At 44.7% G+C, this 24,082-nt stretch overlaps 1 protein-coding gene across 7 annotated transcripts in view; it reads left to right on the forward strand.

The window, feature by feature from the left end:
* LAMC2 (laminin subunit gamma 2) overlaps positions 1-19,945 on the forward strand; it is a 62,281-nt gene extending 42,336 nt beyond the window's left edge. For all 7 annotated transcript variants that reach the window (XM_032636358.1, XM_032636349.1, XM_032636367.1 and 4 more), the window contains 15 exons: positions 1,712-1,930; positions 2,562-2,744; positions 3,379-3,624; positions 5,681-5,826; positions 6,831-6,987; positions 7,299-7,504; positions 8,572-8,651; positions 9,743-9,892; positions 10,420-10,564; positions 11,278-11,427; positions 11,948-12,062; positions 13,211-13,410; positions 15,090-15,248; positions 15,342-15,441; positions 18,261-19,945. In XM_032636358.1, the coding sequence (XP_032492249.1) occupies positions 1,712-1,930; positions 2,562-2,744; positions 3,379-3,624; positions 5,681-5,826; positions 6,831-6,987; positions 7,299-7,504; positions 8,572-8,651; positions 9,743-9,892; positions 10,420-10,564; positions 11,278-11,427; positions 11,948-12,062; positions 13,211-13,410; positions 15,090-15,248; positions 15,342-15,441; positions 18,261-18,514 (2,510 nt within the window). In that variant the 3' untranslated portion in view covers positions 18,515-19,945. The remainder of the gene's footprint in view (positions 1-1,711; positions 1,931-2,561; positions 2,745-3,378; positions 3,625-5,680; positions 5,827-6,830; positions 6,988-7,298; positions 7,505-8,571; positions 8,652-9,742; positions 9,893-10,419; positions 10,565-11,277; positions 11,428-11,947; positions 12,063-13,210; positions 13,411-15,089; positions 15,249-15,341; positions 15,442-18,260) is intronic.
* The last annotated feature ends 4,137 nt before the right edge of the window (positions 19,946-24,082 follow it).

Consider the following 24,082-nt stretch of genomic DNA (forward strand, 5'->3'; position numbering starts at 1 on the left):
GAGAAGCCACCACAATGAGAAGCCCGCACACTGCAAGGAAGAGTAGCCCCCGCTCGCAGCAACTAGAGAAAGCCCGCGTGCAGCAACGAAGACCCAACGCAGCCAAAAATAAAATAAATAAATTTTTAAAAATTGTCAATCTAAGAAAGAAATGGAAAATCTTATTTGAGCCAATATGAGAATTATAACCCAGAAGACAGTCTCTCGGAGAGTTCTGAAGACTGTTCCAAACAGGTAAAGGGGGAAGCCAATATATATGTGATTTGGGAAGAATGTACGTGCAATCAAGCACACATCTTGGTAGAAGGTTACTGCTATTTGCAAGGAACAGATACCTTAGTTAATGGTTTAAGTGCTTTTCTAAGTACGGGAAGATGCAAGAAACTGGGTTCATAAAATTTTCTCCTGAAAATATCTAACTCTCTGAGGGCCAGTTCTGTCAGGTTTCCTAGAGCACAAAGTGCTACATCCTGATCTTCACCCTGAAGTCCTTTCAGGATGTACTGTAGGTCAGCGACTGCAGTGGCTAAAGACTTCATTCTTGTAGATCTGGATAGTGGGCAACATTCTTTATTTTACAATCCCTTCCCTTTCGGTCTTAAGTTCAACCAAGGTCTGGGAGGCATTTCGTGAGCAACTGCTAGGAACGCACATTCCCAGGTCAGTTGAGGATTTTGTTGACAGGCCACAGAACGTGCTATTACTGGACTAGATTCAGTTAACAGTAGCCAAAAGCCTCTGGACCTCCTGTCTTTCTACTCTGTTATGGTCCAGGAGATAGTTCCCTCTTGTTGCTTCTTCCCATATCTAGAGTTATTATGCATGATTACAGTCTTGTAGAACTATATATTTGATCAAATTGTTTTAAGTCGCCTAGTCATCATTAATTTCATCTGAGGATCAATCACACATTTGGTAATGCAAGAAGCAATAATCTTGTAAAATTAGGCAGCATATACTATAGCTAGTAACATTAATAGGTCATAAGCAAGTATTTAAGCTAAGAACTTCCGTTAGGTGCGGCCCAGTATCTCCCCAGGTCGTCTGACCAGTCTGTTCTGCACTAATTGCTATCTTTAAGGGAAAATGATATATTGGCATTGTACATAAAGTTCACTAAAGATGTCTGCCCGTACAAGGCGAGTAGTGGGTCGTCATGACCCCTTAAAGGATTGACAAAGGAATGTTATCGTCTAAGGAGTTACATGGCTGGCGCCAGAAGGAGAAAAATTGAACTTTATGGTTGAGCAGGTATTTCTGCCACAGGGGAGGTCTGGTTAACACATAATGCAGATGTACAATGCAACTAGAGGGGAATGAGGAGGCCAAAGGGCAGAGAAAAAGGTTGTTTTTTTTTTTTTTGCGGTACGCGGGCCTCTCACTGTTGTGGCCTCTCCCGTTGCGGAGCACAGGCTCTGGATGCGCAGGCTCAGCGGCCATGGCTTACGGGCCCAGCCGCTCTGCAGCATGTGGGATCCTCTGGGACCGGGGCACGAACCCGTGTCCCCTGCATCGGCAGGCGGACTCTCACCACTGCGCCACCAGGGAAGCCCAGAGAAAAATTTTATGTTTAAATTTTTCTTGTCTTGCCTTAAAAATGTGAATTTTCATTTCATCAGGGAGTTAAGAGAAATAAAATCCAATGAGAGGCCTGACTTTAGATCCTTGGACCTTACCACTTGCTGCTTCTAATGTGTTCCCTCTCTTGCAGGTACTGGGTACCTTGACAATGTGACCCTGATCTCAGCTCGCCCCATCTCTGGAGCCCCAGCACCATGGGTTGAACAATGTGTGTGTCCTGTTGGGTACAAGGGACAGTTCTGCCAGGAATGTGCTTCTGGCTACAAAAGAGATTCAGCCAGACTGGGACCTTTTGGCACCTGTATTCCATGTAACTGCCAAGGAGGAGGGGCTTGTGATCCAGACACAGGTGAGTGAAATGACACCTGGACCAGATGGTTGGGGGCACAGCCAGGCGACTGAGGTCTTTCGCGGAAGAGAGAGCTGTGTAGGAAAGACCATGCCTGAACTCATTTCAGAGATGGGAAAGGATTAAGGGAAGCAGGGCTGGAGTCAGGGAAGATGGACATGGCGCTTTATTACACTCAATCCTTTTCATTATGGGAATGCCACAGGGTTGTGAGAAAGGTGCTAGGTTACAGGAAATGGCTGTCATGGTTCAGTGCTGGGTGGGGGAATTGGTGTCGAGTTGCAAGCATTGTACGGGGAGATCAAAGGCAATGTCAGGACTGGAATGAATGTGCGGACAAATGGTGTCAGGCCTTGGGGGACAGGGGAGCAGTGTTAAGTCATGGCTGGTAAAGGAAGTGTATGTCTGCTTAGCCTGGGAGAGTGAGGGTGAGACTCAGGGTGGTGGCCGTGTTTAGAGTTGGTACTAGGGCAGAGGAGATCACCGGCGCTCAGGCACTCTGGGGAAAGCTTCAGAAAGGCAGGCTGTGAGTTACTAAGCTCTGACTTGCACATGTCATGCGTATTAAAGCAAGTGTACAGTTTTACCCTGCTCATTTCTCTGCTCCTCCATTCTTCCTCTGCCCCCCCAGGAGATTGTTATTCAGGGGATGAAAACCCTGACATCGAGTGTGCCGACTGCCCCATTGGTTTCTACAACGACCCGCGTGACCCCCGCAGCTGCAAGCCCTGCCCCTGTCGCAATGGGTTCAGCTGCTCCGTGATGCCCGAGACAGAGGAGGTGGTGTGCAATAACTGTCCCCACGGTGTCACTGGTGAGGCCAGCTGCCTGCCCTGTCCTGAAGCCATGAATCTGCAAGGATAGCTTCTATTCCAAGGGATTCCCAGGGAGTTTTCATTACTCAGGGTTAGTCTAAATGGGCTCATTTTAAAGATAAGGATAGCTCGTCGATGCCCGAGAGCTGAAGTGGATTGAGGAAGGGCAGAGTGTACAGTTACGCGGAGGAAACATCTAAAGCTGTTTTAGGAGGTTTGTAATTAGGAGATGAAGTTTTCAGATGAAATACAGGGTTTAACTAAGTTTTTAAAAATGAACCAAGGTGAAGAAGGAAAACTTAGTGGCCTTATAAATGTCTCATCTCTCTGCTGGTCAGTCTGAAAGAAGAGTTTATCTTCAGCAGCAGTCTCAGTGGTATGGGTCTCAATCTGACTTTTTCCCGGTCAGCTAGTTAACCGGCAGGAAGGCTCCTAGTGGCGCTTGGGTTCTAAAATCTGTGACCACTGTGGAGTGGAAGAGCCAGGCCCTGGCCATGGGCTCCTGTTCCTGAAGCTACTGTTCTGGGGTCCACGGGGAAAGCTCCTCTAGAGGGCTATTTACACCTTCGTCCTCTGCGTCTGCTTTTGCTGCCAGTGGATGATCGCTTGGGCTTGGTTCTTTGTTCCTTCCAGGTGCCCGCTGCGAGCTCTGTGCCGATGGCTACTTTGGGGACCCCTTTGGGGAACACGGCCCAGTGAGGCCTTGTCAACCCTGTCAGTGCAACAACAATGTGGACCCCAGTGCCTCTGGGAACTGTGACCGCCTGACGGGCAGGTGTCTGAAGTGCCTCCACGGCACAGCCGGTACCCACTGTGACCAGTGCAAAGCAGGCTACTTTGGGGACCCCTTGGCTCCCAACCCAATGGACAAGTGTCGAGGTAGGACTGCACCCCTAGACGGATTGGACAGCCTGTGTGTGTGTGTGTGTGTGTGTGCGTGCACGCCTGTGTGTGTACATGTGTCAGAACATACAAATCAGCAAGGCCAACAGCAGGTAATATCGCGGTGCTACTTTGGTTTCTCTGACCGACTGGCTCGTGAACAGCCTGGACCTTTTGCCTGTCAGAGGTCTTAAGACCCGTGTCCCCTGCATCAGGGCTCTGGAGTCAGAGCTGGAGGGCGTTGAAAGGGTTAAAGCTGCGCGGGAGAAGCGCAAAAGGTCAGGTTTATGCTCCAGAGTGGAAGAGGAGATGAAATGGGGCTGCTTCCAGCGCCCAGTCCCGAGGCTGGTAGGCAGGGAGGGGCTGCCAGACCTTGAATCGGAAGGTGATAAAGGGCTCGAGACTAAGCCTGAACACACTGAAGTGGGAGGGGGGTGGGTTGTAAAGCAGTTGAAGAGACCCTCTCAGGAAGTCAGTGCGATTGATGTACAGAAAGGTAACAGTCCAAACGTCTCCTAAAGAGGCTGGGCTTCAAAGCAGTAGCTCCCGTGGAGCATTCCTGGGGGCCGCTTCAGATCAAAGCATGAATGTGCAGATCAGGCCTCTTGCTCAGCCCTTCTTTCAAGCCTTCGAACATGTTCTCTTCTAGAGGCAAATTCCGTTCTAGGGAGCTGGCCTGCCCCACAGACTCACGCCTAGGTCACAAAGGTCCCAGACCAGCCCTGGTGCCCAGAACTCAGGAGCTTCCTCATTTTAAGGTTCAGAGTGCCTTTGGGGACCGAGATTGGAGGACTCCTGGTCCCCCAGGAGGTCTGCAGGGAGCCCAGAGCCACCCCCCCCCACACCAGAGTCCCCAGCCCCAGAAATGATGAGGACCTCTGTGCAACTTGGGGCTTCTACCCAGGGGCATGAATTCCACCTGCCCTGACCCCAGCCTGTGGGTTAGCTGTGATGTCCTATGGTAGGAAGCATCGACATGACATCAGCAGTAATGAGTTCAAGTCCAGTTTTTTGAACATACCTATTGTATTACGCCGATCGTGCCAATTAATCTCTCTGAGCCTCAGTTTCCTCATATGGATGATTAATATTTTACTCAGAGTGGTTGCAAAGATAAAATAGCATATGAGAAAGCATACTATACCCTATATAATTCCATTTATAAGGTGTTATTAATAGAGATTTCACTGCCTTTAGGCCATACATTTTTTCACTCAGCTATCTTTTATCAAGCACTTACCATGTACCCAGTGTGGAGCTAGACACCGAGGTTATAATAATGAATAAATCAGCTCCAGCTCCCAAAGAACTCATATGCTAATAAGGAAGACACACAAATATGTAAGCAAATAATGACAGTATGCTTAGACATATGATCATACTACCAAGTGTTTTGTGAGCACTGAAGGTGGAGTAACCCAGAGAATCACTCCAGTAGAGTAGTGTCTCACCCACTGTTACATCCTCAGCTCCTAGAACAGAACATGACACATAGTGGTACTGAGTCAATTTGATTGAATAAAGGTACCGCTTTACCGCAGAAGGAAAATATCACTGGCTCTTGCCAGGTTCTCATTCCAGCTTGCCATTTTCTTGCTGTGTGTCCTAGGTCAAATTACTCAGCTTCTCTGAGCTCATATTCCTCATCTGTATATATACAGAGAGATGTCTACTTCTGGCATATATAGGCCCAGAAGAAATGTTATTTTCCCTGTGAGCAAAGCCAGAGTGTCTGCAGAATATCCAGCAGGCTTATGATTTAACGGGAGGAAGTAAATAAGTGCCACTAGAAAGGATGAACTGTTATAGTGTCTCTTCATCCAGACACACACCCCAAACAAACTTGCCAGATGATTCCGAAGACCTCTCTGTATTGTGGGAATGTGCTTGGAGGCATAGCCAAGAAATGAATCTAACACAATATGAATCAACAAGGGCAAAGAAGGATTCTTTGCTCTTGGTGACTCAATCCTCCTTTCATCTTTGCTATACCTCCAGTTTCTGGAATTAGCTTGACATGAAAGCTTCCTGTTTGTCCGTCTGTTTTCTCTAGCTTGCAACTGCAACCCAGTGGGCTCGGAGCCCGTGGAGTGTAGAAGTGATGGCAGCTGTGTTTGCAAGCCAGGATTTGGCGGCCTCAACTGTGAGCATGCAGCATTAACCATCTGTCCAGCTTGCTATAATCAAGTGAAGATTCAGGTGTGCATGCTAGCCAGACCTCACCCACAGGAGTAAAATCCTGAAGTGTCTCCTGGGTGGTTCTGTCACAAATCCAGGACTCTCGTAGACTCCTGGGGACGGGGGCGGGGATTACTATTTCTTTCTTTAAAAATTGCTATGTTAAAAAAATTTCCGTATACTAGTAAAAATACTTCAGGCTTATGTTCTTATATTTACCATTTTCAAAACCCCTTTTGCAGATATTGCTGCATTCGGTACTCATGGTAACTTAGTCAAATTGGAAGGAAAAGCATTCTGATCTCAGCTTTCACTGAGCAAACAAAGTTTTGAAAAATGTGTAATTTTTCAAAGTCACATGGCCAGGTGGAACCGAGAATACCATCCATGTCCCCTGATTCTGAATTCAGTGCTCTTTCCATTATAATATGCCATTTTCTAGCTGGATTTTTTCCCAAGAGATGTCCTTATAAAACAAATGAAGAAGACATAAACGTATAAAAGATATGAGGAGTCCAGAGGTGTCAAGGCTGTCAAAACAGGAATAGTCTCCAGAAGTTTCTCATTCAACTTCCAGAGAAGAATGAAATTGATGTTGTTAATTATTAATTAATATTTTACTGGGGTGAAGCGTGGGGGAAGAAAAGGCCCAAACGGAACCCAAATGTAGAGCAAACTTAACCTGTTTTTTAAAATGTATCTATTTAACCAGCCCTCTGTAGCACTTTATTCCAGGCACTATTCTAAGTACTATACAAATACTAACTCATTTAGTCCAAGTAATAAGTCTGTGAGATATTATTATTATTATCCCCATCCTATGGATAAAGAAAATGACTTACCCAAGGTCACACAGCTAGTGAGTAGTGGGGCCAGGATTCAGACTCAAAGTCTAGGCTCTAGAATCTGAACTTTAACATGACATGCCAAGCATTTCTGGGCTTTTAGCTACTAGCCCCTGGGTACCTGCTATTTGACCATGAACTCTGTCACCTGTTCTAATCCTCTTCCCTGTGTGGTTTCAGATGGATCAGTTTATGCAGCAGCTCCAGAACCTGGAGACCCTGATTTCAAAGGCTCAGGGTGACGGTGGAGCAGTACCCAACACAGAGCTGGAGGGCAGGATGCAGTGGGTTGAGCAGACCCTTCGGGACATTCTGAGAGAAGCCCAGATTTCAGAAGGTGATGAAGGCCAATTTCCCTTCACAAAGGAGAGAATTCAGAGTCCTAGAAAGCAATACACTAGGTCACAGAATCCTCGGTGGTAACAGTTCAGCAGATGTCTCTGCCTAGCCCTTGCGGAGGTGGAAGGACTGTCTGTGATGTTCTCCTGGGATCTGAATGATGGAGATAAAAGAGCAGTTGCATGCATTCATATGTTGGGTTTTTACCATTTTGCCATAAGCCAGTTAAAGTCACTTTTTCAACCCTCTGTTATATTTGACGACTTGGCCCCCAATGTGCTTATCTTCCCTTTCCTTGTTGGTGTTCAGGTGCTATTAGATCCCTCAATCTCCAGTTGGCCAAGGCCAGGAGCCAAGAGAATAGCTACCGGAACCGCCTGGATGACCTCAAGATGACTGTGGAAAGAGTTCGGACCCTGGGCAGCCAGCATCAGAACCGAGTCCAGGATACTCACAGGCTCATCACTCAGATGCGCCTGAGCCTGGAGGAAAGTGAAGCTGCCCTGCGAAACACCGTAGGTGGTGCTGGGTTAGGGAACTGAGAGTCATTGCTGAGATGGAAGACTGCCCATGTCACAGGCTCACCTAGTCTCTCTGGTTTTCTGGTCTCTCTGTCAGACAGTTAGACTTCTCTTCCTTGCCGCAGTTGCACCTTTGTTTATGTTCCTTGGCTTTCTGCAGGTTCCCATTTTACTGTGTTATGTCCTCTCCTAGTTCATTTCTTGCTACCCATAGCCTCATCTTGGCCATCTCTTCTCCCTTCTTTCTGCAACTCTTCTAGGTTGTTAGTTCCCAGAGGGCAGGGTTCAATTTTGTTCATGTTTACATTCTCAGCCTGTAGCACAATGTGTGGCTGTGATAAATGTTTGCTGTAAGAAAGAAAGAGAGAGAGAGAGAGAGGAAGAAAGAAATAAAGAACAGATGAAAAAGGAAGAAAGGAAGGAAGGAGGCCAATAACGACATGGTTCTTAAAATAGGGGAAAAAAGTGTTGCCAGTATGATTTTCTTAATGACGTAGTTTGTAGTGTGGTCGGAGGGAGAGGTTTGAACGAGCACTCTTCTCGTTCTAAATAAAGAAGGCAGTGGTGATAATAATGTAAGTGGGTGGATAGGAGGTGGATAAAGAAAACTGGAAGATAATCAGATATTATGATGAGAAAATGAAGGATTTAAAAATAGTGTGTATTGATTTTCCTTTTGTAAAAAATTCAGAAAATACATAAAATTCCCTATGATCTCATTACTAAGAAATAACTACCATTAAAACTTGGTCTAAAAAAAAAAACTTGGTCTATGTTCTACTGGACTTTGAATACATATGCAAATATAAACATGTATATATTTTAAAATGCATCTATATCTATATACAGACTTCCTTTAAACTTGGATTTCTATTTTATTCTTGTCTATACATTTTTTAATGTAATGACCATCGTGACCAGGGACTCAACATGTCACGTTGTAGAATGCTGTGTGACTAATGACAAGTGGCTCTGACAGAACAGGTGCAGAACCTGCTTAGGCTCCATGGCTCATATTTAGGCTCACGGCAAAGCCTTAACCAATTGTCCTTTTTCCACAGGACGTTCCTCCCTCAGAGGACTATATGGGGCCAAACGGCTTTAAAAGTCTAGCTCAGGAGGCCGCGAGACTGGCAGACAGGTGAGCAGTCCTGGAGGGCACCTCTGCTTCAGACCACCTCTGCAAGGCCAGCCTTGAACAGCGCTGCAGGGTATTCAGGACCAAAGCATATTCATTATCTCCAGGCTCCTTTGCAGCCATCCCCCCGCCCTGAAGCCATTTTTTTAACCCCTTGGCTTTTAGTGTATATAGGTGGCCACTGGGCAAGGTCACTTGGCAGGAGTTGGGGGCGAGGGTGTTTCTTTCACAGATTTCTCTATGACTCAACAGCATGGCTTTGGTGTATGTCAGATGTAATTCCTTGGGCCCCATCAAATGAATCAGCCCTTGGAAAAGCACGCTTTGCACATTTGAGGGACTCCCAGGCTCCCACACCAAGCCTGGGAACGAGTGGCTGCGAGCTGTTTGCTGGCCTGTGGGGGCCAAGTCTGCAGAGGGGGAACGTCCTCCTGAAAACCGGCTCTGCAGGCCCCCAGTGATAACGGGCAGCTCCTTAGTTCTTTGCCTGACTATAAATCCTACCATGCTGAAGAGGTTGCTCTTGGCGGAGGGCTCAGCAAGGTGGCAGGCTCTGCTAATCCCAAATATAATTGTTAGCAGAAGGGGGCTGGCTTGTGTTCTTGCAGGGTGCGCTGCCTCCTGAGCTCGTTTCCATCACTTTCTAGAACCAGGAGGACAAAAGCAACTGGGGGACTTTTATTGACAGGCTTTGTCCCCCTTAGTGGTGGGCTCAGTTTAGAGATGCAGCAAAACTAAATAGGGAGTTGGCTCCTGAATGGAATAAAACCTAGGGGTTTCTCCTGCAGAAAACAGTTTATAAATGCAATATTTTATCACTCTGAGACTTCTCCCACCCATCTCCATAGCTTCCACTGATTATGCCATAAATGGAGTAGATGGCCAAAAAAGTCTAGGACATGAGGCTACTTCTCAGAACACCCTCTGCTTCTAGATATCTCCTCTATTAGAGGAGCTCCATCTCATCTGGGTCAATTCTGCTTGGTTTTTCAAGTCCAACCAGTTCCCTTATTCCTCTCCTTTCATTTAAATAAAAGCCCTAAAGGAAGCTCTTTGCCGTGAAAACTCAAATTCTTGGTTTTTGATCCTTTCAGCCACGTTGAGTCAGCCAATAACATGGAGCAACTGGCCAGGGAAACCGAGGACTACTCCGAACAAGCCCTATCCTTGGCGCGCAAGGCTCTGAGTGAAGGAGGCGGAAGCGGCACGCTGGACAGCTCCGTGGTGCAAGGGCTTGTGGGAAAGTACGTTTCAACGGGTCCTCACACGGGCCAATATAATCCGCTCTCTCCCAGCGTTCAATGCCAACCACGTCTGAGGGGTGCTGTGTTTCTTTAGAAGTACATCAATACTAAGAGGGACGAGAGGATGAGGGTATTACTTTGGAGGAAAACAGACGCCTTTAAGGCTGGAAGGAAAGGTTGATTAATCTCAGTAAAGTTTGTGTTTTGATTGAGAGGTTGTATATCTGGAGATACGGTCACCGTCTGTGGTGTTTAAAGGATGTGAGTACACTTATCTGATGGCATGGCACAGGTAAACATAATATATTCATATGATCAAGAATTGGGAAAAAAAAAATTAGGGAACTTGGGTTGAATTTTTCTGACCCAACCTGTATAAACCTTAAGGTCTATGTTTAAACTGTGGAAAGGGACACATCTCGTCTGGTTCTTCCAGTAATCCCGACTACATACTTTTAACAGGATGAAGTTTTGCTTTTAATAAAAAAGAGTGAATTCTCAAAGTCCTCTTTCTTCACTCCCTGCAGATTGGAGAAAACCAAGTCTCTGGCCCAGCAGTTGTCAAGGGAGGCCACTCAAACTGACATTGAAGCAGACACGTCTTATCAGCATAGTCTCCGCCTTCTCAGTTCAGCATCTCAGCTTCAGGGGGTCAATGATCAGTCCTTTCAGGTAAGGGCACCTAAAACCTATGCACTGATGTACAGAAGGGCCATAATGCTTTCTTCTCTGGGGGTTCCACTGAATCGTTCAATCATTCAGGTTTTTTCTCCATATTGACTTTTCTTGCTTTAGATTAGAAAGAGTATTTATTCTCCTCATTATCCTTGTTCTTAAACCCCAATCTTGGTCCCTGATAAGGCCATGGCTCATATCCTGAACCTATTCCTATTAGTGGTTAAAAGTTTTCTATCTCTTTCCTAGTTCTGGGGACTGTTGCAACCTGTGGGAAATTGTTATAGATAAAGTTTGATATTTACATTTGGGTCCAACCTATAGTGTATCTCCACGTATGGCCACTCAGAAGGCTTTTGTTTTTCTCAAAAGTTTTGCATTGTTTCTGTTATCTTCCTTTAATTATTGCAAATTTATTAGATTAAGCTTTCTACCTATGGCAAAAAGTACTCACAATGATTTCCACAAAAATTTTCCCATGTATATATAAACTAACACGTAAAATAATAATAAAAAAAAATAAAGCAGGCCTAAAACCTGTTTGATGTTTGGGAGACCTGTTGCCTGACTTTCATGAGGAATATTGCCTCATTTCTGTTAGACTTTGGGCCTGGGTAGTTGTTTACGAATAATGATGGCAGGTCCTAGGAAGGCTGGTGTGACAACTGGTGAGCAGAAAGTAAGGCTCATTCATTTTGGGGGGCTCACAGGTAGAAACGAAGAGGATCAGACAAAAAGCTGACTCTGTCTCAAGCCTGGTGACTAAGCGTGTGGATGAGTTCAAGCGTGTGCAAAGCAATCTGGGAAACTGGGAAGAAGAAACCCGGAAGCTCTTACAGAATGGGAAGAATGGGAGACAGGTATCGTTTGTTAGTTTGTTCATTCAACAAACATGTATTGAAGGGCTACCATGTGAATTAATGCTGTAAGAAGAACCATCAAAAACTCTCGAAAGGTCATGATACTGCTGCTTATAGAGACCTTAATGTAATTAGCTCAGCTCCACCCACTGAGTCAGCCCTCAAATCTAGGAATAAGACACAGGCCTACTGGGTCTAATTCTGGTCTGGCTCTGTCTACTAGCTTGGTTTCAGGAAGTATCTAGAGTTTAAAATTAGGATGTGCAAACTGTTCTTGTACCTGATAATGGACCAGAGCTTGAGACTGTTCTCGATGTGGGCTCCTATCGGGTCATTGGGTTATAAAGTTTGTGCTGCCCCAGGTTGTAGAGCGGTTTGCTACAGCACCCCTAGGCTCTTTGGCGAATCACAGCTCTGTTGTCATGCAGAGAAGTGTGTCAGAGTGAATATGCCGGCAGGAGGGCACTTCCTGGGTGTGTGCTACATTTACTCTAATCTTGTTCTGCCTGCCTGTTTACAGAAATCAGATCAACTGCTTTCCCGTGCCAACCTTGCTAAAAGCAGAGCCCAAGAAGCACTAAGTATGGGCAATGCCACTTTTTATGAAGTTGAGAACATCTTAAAGAACCTCAGAGGTGAGTATTTCGTGGTTCAGATCACTTGAGTATTTTAAAGTTATAACCACGACTTTGGTTTATTTTGAATCTTTATAAATCTAAGTGACAGGTACGTTGGGGTATTAATAGACACTTAATAAATATATTTCAAACATTTAAAAATATTTGATGTAGTAGAAATAATTGAACTAAATGTCAAAAGGCTTGAGTTCTGATCTCTGCTCAGACACATGACTGCGCTGAGCTGGCTGTGTGACCATAGGCAGGTCCCATGCCTTTCTAGATTCTAATGTTCCCCTCTGGAGAAATTTGAACTAAATGACCTCTAAGGTTCCTCACAGATTCAATATCCCGCTACCATACAGATAATTGTCTTTCTATTCCTCCCTCCCTCTCTCCCTTTCTTTCTTTCTTTCTTTCTTCCTTTCCCTCTCTTTCTCTCTCCCTCCCTCAATCCCTCTTTCTTCCCTTCCTTCCTCCCTCCCTCCCTCCTGTCTTTCTTCCTTCCTTTCTTTCTTTCTCTCCTTCCTTCTTTCCTTCCTTCCTCCCTCCCTCCCTCCCTCCTTTCTTTCTTTCTTTCTTTCTTTCTTTCTTCTTTCTCTTTCTCTTTCTTTTGCCTGGTTGGTTCCAATGTACTGACAGGACCAGTGAGGTTGCTTTGTGGTAATAATAAAGCAAGCTTTGTCATAGCATCTAGATTCCAGGTAATCTGGGCTTACGCTTTGTAGAGATTTGGTTAAAGTTTCAGTCTTCTTCACTAAAAACAAAAAATAAACATTCCTAAGTCTTAGGATTTTCCTCACAGAAAGTCCCTCTCTACCCATTCTGTCCAATCCCCAGCTATTGCCATTGGCAGCTTAGGGTTTAAGGCTCTGGCCTGAAACTTTGGGCTTCAAAGATTCCACCTGCCTCTGATTCACTTTGGGGTTCACTTTTGCAATGATGGGGACCCAGGGCAGGCTGACTGTTGATGGTTAGTTCAGTGCCTCCTTTAAGATGCTTTCTCCTGGACAAGAAAGAGTAATAGCCACAACTTTCCACACTCTCACCCCCTGGGCAGTATTAACACTCTTTCTGTAATTTTTCTTAAAAACCTCAGCCATTTTTGTCTTCCGTTGGAAGCTAATTTTCAAATTTACGGCAATGTTTACTTATCTGCATTTCAGAGTTTGACCTGCAGGTTGAAGACAGAAAAGCAGAAGCTGAAGAGGCCATGAAGAGACTCTCCTACATCAGCCAGAAGGTTGCAGATGCCAGCGACAAGACCAAGCAAGCGGAAACAGCCCTGGGCGATGCTGCTGCCGACGCCCAGAGGGCAAAGAACGCAGCCGGGGAAGCCCTGGAGATCACCGGCAGCATAGAACAGGTAAAGGGACATCGAGGTGCAGGTTGGTGAGAGCAGCTCCAAACGCAAGGGTCACGTTCAGTGAGCAAAGAGCGCTGGACTCATGTTGACCCGTTGGGTTCTGTTATGGTCCACGGTGGCCCTAGAGCCACTTGGCTGACCCTCTTGCTGATTGGTTCACAGGGCTGTCATTGGCTGAGTACTGCTGCCCCATGCGCACCATTTTCAGCTCCCTCTTTGGACAACACCGTGAGAAGAGCCAGCCAAGGCTGTTGTTTATATAGACTATTGCATTAGTTTCCCGGAGCTGCTCTCACAAAGTACCACGGACTGGGTGGCTTAAAACAACAGGAATTTCTTCTCTCACAGTTCTGGAGGCCAGAAGTCTGAGACCAAGGTGTCAGCAGAGCCACACTCTCTCCAAGACTCTGGGTGGAAACTTCCCTTGCCTCTTCCTAGCTTCCCGTGGTGGCTGTCAATCCTTTGTGTTCCTTGGTTTGCAGCGACTTCCCTACAGTCCCTGCCTCTGTCATCACATGGAGCTCTTCTTCCTGGGTGTCTCCAATTCTTCTTATAAGGACACTAGTCGTGTGGGCTTAGGGGCCCACTCTACTCCAATATGACTTTATCTTAACTAATTACATATGCAACAGCCCTATTTCTGAATTAGGTCACGTTCTGAGGTACTGGGGTTTAGAATTTCAACATATCCTTTAGGGGGACACAATTCAACTTGTAGCAACTATACCAGTGTTTTGAGTCAAGATTATGAAATTCTGGAGTTCTGGATCCCTTGACCCTATGTTCTATGTCTAAGCTCCACTTACTCATTTTTCTCTTTCCTTCCGTTCTGTGCCAGCACAGTGCTTGGTGCTGGGGATACTGACATGGGAAAGACCCAGTCCTTCTCTTCAGAGAGCATTCAGTGTAATGGGCAAGGGCAGGCTAGTTACACTTACAACCCATATGTTAAGTGCTACAGTAGAAAGAGTGCTTCTCAGCTGGACGAGAGCTTCGTTGTTCTTATTTAAGTATGAATTCTAGAAAGCTTCAGCAACTCTAGAAAGCCCAGAGGGAACTCTTGATATCTAGACTGTGTGGCCTCACCCTTGGACCACTTGGTAATTTCCAAAAATAATCTCAAATCTTAGGTCCCTTGAGGGTAGAGACCAATTTCCTGTGCTTCTCTTTACATGGCTTCTAGTACAGAGGCGTCTGTGTAACTTGATGCCTAATAGTAGCTTATTGGTAAAGATATTGTTAAGATTCGTTCATCCTAATAAAAGCAAAACTCAAAGCTATAGCCCATTCATTCTCTGCCCCCAAAGTCTACTGTCTTGGGGAGTAAAGCCATTCAAAAGATGGCAGCAGCAAAGAAACATGACAGAGTGTGAGATGAGTTTCTCACCCTCTGGGTTTTCCCGACTGGTTCCTGTTTCACTCACCATTTGGTGAGCTTAACCTGAGAGGGAAGCAGTGTCTCAGAGCTGATCGTCCTAGCCCCTGGAGACATACCCCCGAATTAACTTGTTTGAGGCAGAGCTTGGGGAAGGGTGTGTCCCCAAGTCTGACACTCTCATTGTTCATCTCACTCCATCAGGGCCTGGCTGCAGCTGTATTTTTTCTGCAGTTGTCTTTGGGATGTTTTTGTGCCTTACCCCTCTCTCTCCTTCCGTCCCTGGCTCCTTTTCTTCTCCCAGGAGATGGGGAGTCTGAACTTGGAGGCCAACGTGACAGCAGATGGAGCCTTGGCCATGGAGAAGGGACTGGCCACTCTCAAGAGTGAGATGAGGGAAGTGGAAGGAGAGCTGGCAAGGAAGGAGCGGGAGTTCGGCACGTCTACGGATGCAGTGCAGACAGTAAGTTCCCGTGACTTTCCAGCAGAGAGCACTTTAACCTTGCCAGCGTGGGAACACCCTTGCAAAATGGGCTTGTGTTTATGTTTTCCTCAGGTAATCACAGAAGCCCAAAGAGTTGATAACAGAGCCAGGAATGCTGGAGTTACGATCCAAGACACACTTAACATGTTGGACGGCATCCTACACCTAATAGGTATGTGGAGTATCCACAACCTTCCAGTCCATGTTCCAGGGCTTCTCCCGATGAGTGGGAGTCTCAACTTTCCTTAAGGGTATCAGGAAATTTGCTTTGTTTCCAGGCCCAGATACTTCAGGGCCTGGAAACTTCTTTACATTTGTGGGACTCTATTTTACCATCTCTAAAATGGGTCACTGAGAACCTACCTATTGCCCTTGGAGGTGAAAGTCTGTAGTTCAAAGAACTGGGTGTATGTAGGGAAGGTATATTGAGGCTCAGAGAGGTTAATAATGTCCTGCAGATCACACAGTAAATTGTGGAGGCAGGATTCGAGCTTCACAGTGAAAAAGAATACTGGACAGTTTGACAGTCCTGCTAAGGATTCTGACCTTGATCCTGAGAACTTAGTAGACAGTGTCAAGCAAAGGGATGACATTGTTGCTGTATATTTTGGAAAGATCACTGGGGCAGCTGAGTGCAGGAGAGTATGAAGGTGGGTTAGACAAGAGGCAGGATGAGATGGTTCAGGAGACAGTTGAAGTAACTGAGGGGAAGTCATAGAGCTCTGAGGAGGTAGGAGTGGTGGGGGGGAAGATTCTCCCAGTCTGTGAGGTCAAGAATCACCCGCCAATTCTGCTGTTTGTCCCTTCCAACCGCAGTTACACCTTGCTGTAACAGGTTGTGGAAACTTGAGCTGCCAGGTAGATGACCCGAAAGAAATGTCAAGGTGGTAGGTGCATGAGATACTGCAAAATTTTAGGATAAAATAGATTTGATGACACCGTGTGGCAGCAGCTCAGGTTTCCTCACAGAATCCCATCCAAAAGAAAACTCACATAAATTAAAATTATGGGCTTGGGTAGAACTGATATCAAACACTTACTGGCCTGTTTCATCGAGCCTGGACTGCAGCATATATGGATGGAACTAGGGATTCAGTCAGAGATTCCAGCAACATTCAGGAGAACCTCTTTAAAACCGAATTTTTCTGTGGAGTGTCATCATCACCCCAAGAGACCAATATTGTCTGTGTTGTTATCCTGACAGGTTTGCTTTGTGATCCAGTGAGCCCCAAAGAGTAAAAGACCTTCTAAGGGTAAAAAATAAATAAACAAATAAACCCTCCCCAGTGGAGAGTTTAGAGATTTTGCTTAGTGTTCTGAAAAAGGCAATGAAACTAACAGGGCCTTTAAAGAGAAAGTGAGAGCGTGGGGAGAGAGGCTGGATGGGAACTGTCAAACATTTACTATGTGACAGGCACTATGCCAGGTTTTTCGTGGTGGAGGATCATTTAAGTCTTTTAAAGGTCCTATAAAGTAAGTTTTATTATTATTATTATTTTTAAAATTTATTTATTTTACTTTATTTATTTTTGGCTGCATTGGGTCTTTGTTGCTGTGCGTGGGTTTTCTCTAGTTGTGGCGAGCGGGGGCTACGCTTCATGGTGGTGCGCGGGCTTCTCGTTGCGGTGGCTTCTCTTGTTGCAGAGCACGGGCTGTAGGTGCACGAGCTTCAGTAGTTGTGGCTCACGGGCTCTACAGCGCAGGCTCAGTAGTTGTGGAGCACAGGCTCAGTAGTTGTGGCTCGTGGGCTCTAGAGCGCAGGCTCAGTAGTTGTGGTGCGTAGGCTTAGTTGCTCCGTGGCATGTGGGATCTTCCTGAACCAGGGATTGAACCTGTGTCCCCTGCATTGGCAGGCAGATTCTTAACCACTGCACCACTAGGGAAGCCTCAAGTTTTATTATTTTTATTATTTTATTTCACAAAGGAGTAAACGGAAGCTCAGGGAGTTTAATACTGTCCCACCGATCACATAGTAAGTTTTGGAGGCAGGATTCTAACCGAGGTCTCTGTCTCCAGTGTTCCTGCTGTTTTTGAGAAGCTCATGCTGCCTTCCCCATGGACATTTTATCCCCAAGCTTGCTTCACTTTCCCTGCGTGTTGTAGAACCCTAAATTCTGGAATTCTCCCCTGTCCGCAGGTGAAGGACTGATCCACTGGATCAACATTTTTGTTGTAGTGCTGTTTCTACTCTGTTTGCTCTCCTGAGTCCCGGAGCAATAACAGTTTAATCTCTCTAGTTGTGATAAACTTCTGCAGTCAAATGCTATCACTGCACCTGACCTTGAGTTTGAATTGACTAAGGACCACTCAGACCTTTTCAAACCAAATGGGTCTGGCCAGGTGCCCTTCATGCTGACATTAGTATCAGATTGTTTATGGGTGAAACATACCTGAACAAATGTGACCACATTTCATGTTGGAAATAAACTAATATCTAGACAGATTCCCACTGTTTCGGGCCAGAATGACGTCTTACGTCATTTCATAACAGCTGGAATTCATCCCTCAAATAGCAAAGCACACCTTGGCCTCTCTAAACCCTGAGGCCCAGCCAGTTTCTAAAGGTCTTCTAATAGAAAACAGCAAGAGATTTCCTAAGGGTGGTTCAGAAAGCAGAATTTGGAGTTGATTCTGATGTTAGGGATGAGCTGTGCTGGGCAGACACCTTGAGCAGTATAAGGTCCCTCTGACCTTCAGCCTTCATCTTTTCAGAGCAGGAGCTGTTACCTCTAACATGAAAACAGAAATCCAAGCTTCATCTTGCTGAACTAAAGAGTCCAGAGGCTTAAACTGGGCTGTTCAAAACCCAATAATGAGGCTCGTGCTCTCAGAATTTCTTCTAGATTATTTATAATTTAAAATAAGCCTTTCAAATGCTCTGGGCCGGTGAAAATGGAAATTAGCTAAAGTTACAGAAGGGCCTGCATATGTTCAAGGAGATCTAACCACAGCTTTTTCCTCTGTTAACTCCTTTCTTGTTTCCTAAAATAGACCAGCCTGGCAGTATGGATGAAGAGGGGCTGATCTTATTGGAGCAGAAGCTTTTCCAAGCCAAGGCCCAGATCAACAGTCAGCTGCGGCCGTTGATGTCAAAGCTGGAAGAGAGGGCAAGCTGTCAGAGGGGCCACCTCCGTTCACTGGAGACGAGCATAGATGGGATTCTGGCTGATGTGAAGAACCTGGAGAACATTAGGGACAACCTGCCCCCAGGCTGCTACAACACCCAGGCTCTTGAGCAGCACTGAAGCTGCCTTTGTGATTTCTCAACTGAGGTTCTTGGGATAGAGACCTCAGACGCAGGAGCCGTCTCATGTGGGTGGGGTGGGATGGGGACATTTGAACCTGTTGAATGGGTGCGCTCAGGTCAACTGAACCTGGTCCCCTCCTTGAGACCTTGGCCAGATAAATGTCTTATTGTATCGGTGTGATGCTCTTTGCTTCCTGATTCAGGGTAATGAGGCAAATGGCACTGGGTATGAGACTCGTCGAGGGCCTGGACCCCAAAGTGTAGACTGGATGGAAGGACAAACCACACAGGCAGGTGTTTGTCTCAGAGTAGTCATAAACTGAGTCCTGGAGTATGGACAAGTGCTGCTGGGTTGTAGACAGCTTATCCTTTGAGTAATGTGATCGAAGGGAAAATTTTTTGACTTTGCCCACACCTAGAATTCTTCCTAACGTCAGAACAGAGAGTGAATTCCAGTCATGCTGTGGTCAGTAAAATACTATTGCCTCATGGTGTCCAACGTGTTCTTGTTGATCAGGGTTCTTCCCACTTATCACCCGGTCCATACACACATACTCCACTTTCAAACTGGAAGAAGTGAGCAGTGACGGAGTGAGGAGCTGTAAGGCTGGCCCCTTTGGAGCATTGGTACCCTGCCACCTTTGACTTCTTCTGGGCCTGGAAGTGACCTCCTTTCCCCTGATGATGGCAGGCAACTTAGAGACTACGTTTTTATTAAAGCATTTCCTACCAGCCAAGCAAACATTGGGAAAGTATTTACTTTGGGGTTTCAAAGTGATGTAAAAATGTAGCTTGGGCACTGAAAGAGGTGCAGTTATCCAAAATTTATTCGTCCTAATTCAATGCCATTTTTCAAACACTAAAAATTATATGCTTCTATGTGTTTTGTTCTCTCTTCTGATACCAGACGATGTTCCTACTTATACTCGAGCTGGGTAGGGTCCATCCTTCCAGCCATCCATCCTTACAACATATATTTATTGTACCTGTCGTGTGCCAGGGGCTGGGGTACAGTGGTGTCATAGTCTCTGTCATAGAGTCGATTGAATAGTGAGGAAAACAAACCTTGAAAAACAATTTAAACTTACAAATCCTGTTCATCACAAGTGGTGTTTATTGCAATAACCCCATGGTTTGCAACCTCTTTTTCTCAACAGAACATGTGTTGCAAGACATCCCGTGGGGGCACTTGGATTTCGGTAAATAGCTGAAAAGGCTCTGGGTTGTGCATGCTTCTTTGCATTTCAGCTGTCACTCTGCTCCTTTCCTCCACTGACTGCAACACATTGTTGAGTCATAGCACCAGTGGGAATTTCTGGAAAAACCAGAAGCGCTTCCAACCTCGGCTCAGAAGGCTTTGGTGCTGCCTCACCTCTGTATTTCCTTGGCTTTTCATGGACATGTTTTTAAATAAAGAACAATTCTTAGATGCCCGTGGCCAGTTTCTAATTTGTTAAACTCTAAGCTTAAGGTGTAGGTACCAAAACAATGACAACAAAGAATGCTTCAGAAAGAGCAATGAGCCCTAGAATTAACACCTCTAATTCCTTTTTCTGAGCATCTTGTTTCGCCCTTTCTAACCATGCACACACTTTATGAGATTTAACTGGTGCTGTCTTCTAAGTGTAAAGGAGGATTTATTTCTGGAACCACCTGAGCAGGGCGAGGGTGATAATCAATATTTTTGTCTTTTTTTGCATCAGCTCTAAAATAAAGGTCAAATCAATAGTTTGTGGTACATTAGCCTGCATTTTAATAAACTAAAATTTAATAAATTAAGATCCCGAATTGGCCATCTACCCAAGTGGCTGAGGAAAGGATTCTGCTTCTGCCTACACTGACCCGCCCCCCCAAATTCTGACTGATCTGATCACTATGCTTTACCTTCTCTGAAAGTGCATTTTTAATCCTGTCTTGGAATACGCAGTCACATATGTTACAAATTCGCTTACATTAACTACTATCTCACACGGACCTAAAAATATGCGTAACTCCCTCACGACAGACTTTCTTCTTGCCCTCATGGCGTACTGGATGTGGAGAAAGTTGGCACAGTAGCCCTCCACATAGTCATTTCCAGAGGCCCTACCACCATGTGACTTCTCAGGTTGCCCTCTGCACCGTCTCCATTCCAGGGGGTGGAGGGGAAAAAAACATGGAAGACGGAGACACATGGAAGGTCTTTGTGGACCAGGCCTGGGAGGGGCTGCACATCACTTTCTCTCACATTCTGTGGTCCAGAACCCAGTATTATTATGACCACAACTTACTGGCAAGGGGTCTAGGAAATACAGTCCCTTGGCAGGAAGCCACTTCTCTGACAATTCTATACTGTGAAAGGGGAGCATGCATGATGAGTCACTGGCTAGCTCTTGCTGCCAAGTGTAGGATTAGGTAGTAGCGACTTTAGAGAACTTGGTGGGGGATCCCATTAGTTAATAACCAAGTGCATGTAATCATAAAAGTGGGTTAGACTGTTAAGGAAGTCATAAAAACGTCTTCCCTGACAAACAGGAAATGATCCCCAAGTAGGGATGGGGAGTGGAAAAGTGACTCATGTGACTCTCTTAGTATAATAATGATTCCCTCATTTCTGAGGATGTGGCAGACTGTCCCTAAGAAGAAAGAAGGGGTGTGTGACTTAGAAATAGCCTCCCCAGGACTTAGACTCTGTTACCAGTCCTGAGCTGAACCTGCCAAGTTAAGGGTACTTTCCTTCCTATTTCTATCAGTGTCTATCATTTGTAGTGGCAACTCTCTTGTGCATCTCCTCTGAGAGTTGCCTGATTAACTGTGCCACTGGTAAGCTATCACACATATCATCATCTACTTTGGCTCATGGGGATCTCTGTTTGGAGAGATGGGTAGAAATGAAACTGCCCATAGACTGTAACATCTTAGCAGATGTATTTCTTTCATTTTTTTTTTAACACCTTTATTGGAGTATAATTTCTTTACAATGGTGTGTTAGTTTCTGCTGTATATAACAAAGTGAACCAGCTATGTGCATACGTATATCCCCATAACCCCTCCCTCTTGCATCTCCCTGCCACCCTCCTTATCCCTCACCTCTAGGTGGTCACAAAGCACAGAGCTGATCTCCCTGTGCTATGAAGCTGTTTCCCACTAGCTATCTATTTTACGTTTGGTAGTGTATATATGTCAGTGTTACTCTCTCACTTCACCCAGCTTACCCATCCCCCTCCCCATGTCCTCAAGTCCATTCTCTGTCTATGTCTTTATTCCTGTCCTGCCCCGAGGTTCATCAGAACCCTTTTTATTTTTTTAGATTCCATACATATGTGTTAGCATACGGTATTTGTTTTTCTCTTTCTGACTTACTTCACTCTGTATGACAGTCTCTAGGTCCATCCACCTTGCTACAAATAACTCAATTTCGTTTCTTTTTATGGCTGAGTAATATTCCATTGTATATATGTGCCACATCTTCTTTATCCATTCATCTGTCGATGGACACTTAGGTTGCTTCCACGTCCTGGCTATTGTAAATAGTGCTGCAATGAACATTGTGGTGCATGTCCCTTTTTGAATTATGGTTTTCTCAGCGTATATGCCCAGTAGTGGGATTGCTGGGTCATATGGTAGTTCTATTTGTAGTTTTCTAAGGAACTTCCATACTGTTCTCCATAGTGGTTGTATCAATTTATATTCCTACCAACAGTGCAAGGGGGTTCCCTTTTCTCCACACCCTCTCCAGCATTCATTTTGTTTGTTGATTTTTTGATGATGGCTATTCTGACTGATGTGAGGTGATACCTCATTGTAGTTTTGATGTGCATTTCTCTGATGATTAGTGATGTTGAGCATCTTTTCATGTGTTTGTTAGCAATCTGTATATCTTCTTTGGAGAAATGTCTATTTAGGTCTTCTGCTCATTTTTGGATTGGGTTGTTTGGTTTTTTGATACTGAGCTGAACAAGCTGCTTGTATAATTTGGAGATTAATCCTTTGTCAGTTGCTTCATTTGCAAATATTTTCTCCCATTCTGAGTGTTGTCTTTTCATCTTGTTTATGGTTTCCTTTGCTGTGCAAAAGGTTTTAACTTTCATTAGGTCGCATTTGTTAGTTTTTGTTTTACTTCCATTTCTCTAGGAGGTGGGTCAAAAAGGATCTTGCTGTGATTTATGTCAAAGAGTGCTCTTCCTACGTTTTCCTCTAAGAGTTTTATAGTGTCTGGCCTTATATTTAGGCCTTTAATCCATTTTGAGTTTGTTTGTGTATGGTGTTAGGAAGTGTTCTAATTTCATTCTTTTACATGTAGCTCTCCAGTTTTCCCAGCACCAATTATTGAAGAGGCTGTCTTTTCTCCATTGTATACTCTTGCCATCTTTATCAAAGATAAGGTGACAATATGTGTATGGGTTTATCTCTGGGCCTTCTATCCTGTTCCTATATTTCTGATTTTGTGCCAGTACCATACTGTCTTGATTACTGTAGCTTTGTAGTATAGTCTGAAGTCCAGGAGCCTGATTCCTCCAGCTCCACTTTTCTTAAGATTGCTTTGGCTATTCTGGGTCTTTTGCGTTTCCATACAAATTGTGCAATTTTTTGTTCTAGTTCTGTGAAAAATGCCATTGGTGGTTTGATAGGGATTGCATTGAATCTGTAGATTGCTTTGGGTAGTATAGTCATTTTCACACTGTTGATTCTTCCAATCCAAGAACATGGTATTTCTCTCCATCTGTTTGTATCATCTTTAATTTCTTTAGCAGATGTATTTCTGATCTGATCCCAGGATGTGATTCCTTTTTTTCAGTACTCTTAGGAGGCTGGACAAAAGGGTGAGATGATACTCAGTAATGTCCAATGTTTGGACCAAGTCTCAAGGACCAGGAATATGTTTCTCTTTCTTTTTTTAATGCTTTATATGGTCATGGGAATGTTGTGGATTCTTGCTGTGGTTCAATTTTCCCACCTGGAAAGCAGAGATTAGATTTTTTTCTCTCTCTCTCTGCTTTCCTTATACTATGGGCTACATGGAACTTTCTAGGAAATGCCAAGACCTGAAGCTTACTTATGGGTCATAAGGGAAAAAATGTGCTATGTACATGTATGTTAATTCATAGGTAGTGTATATATTTTATAAGTTAGTATAAGTAAGCAAAATAAACCAGTGTTTATACCCAATTTTAAATAAGAGCACATCATTACGTAGTCTCAGGAGAGAAGGAAAAAAGTGTTCAGCTTTGCGAGTAAAATAGCAAACATAAATACAAGCCATCAATTTATAAGGCATATCAAGCACCATCGTGATATGCCAACAAACCCAGATGGATACACACAAAGCTGACTAATCTCAGTCTTAAACAGAAAAAGATACTAAGAACCAAAATAATTTTTAAAAACCTCACACAACTCATCTGACAAACAAGTAGCTAAGCCTTAAATGAGGTGGCCGAATGGGGAATTGTTATTTGACCTACTGAATCATGAGTGATATTAGCTAAGGACTATCACTATTTACACCTAAACCCATGCATAATGTACGTCACGACTAAAAATTAAATACAAACTAACAGCCACAGCAGGATTGAACAATTAACTT

Source organism: Phocoena sinus, chromosome 1 (genome assembly GCF_008692025.1).
Source record: "Phocoena sinus isolate mPhoSin1 chromosome 1, mPhoSin1.pri, whole genome shotgun sequence".
Taxonomy (NCBI): domain Eukaryota; kingdom Metazoa; phylum Chordata; class Mammalia; order Artiodactyla; family Phocoenidae; genus Phocoena; species Phocoena sinus.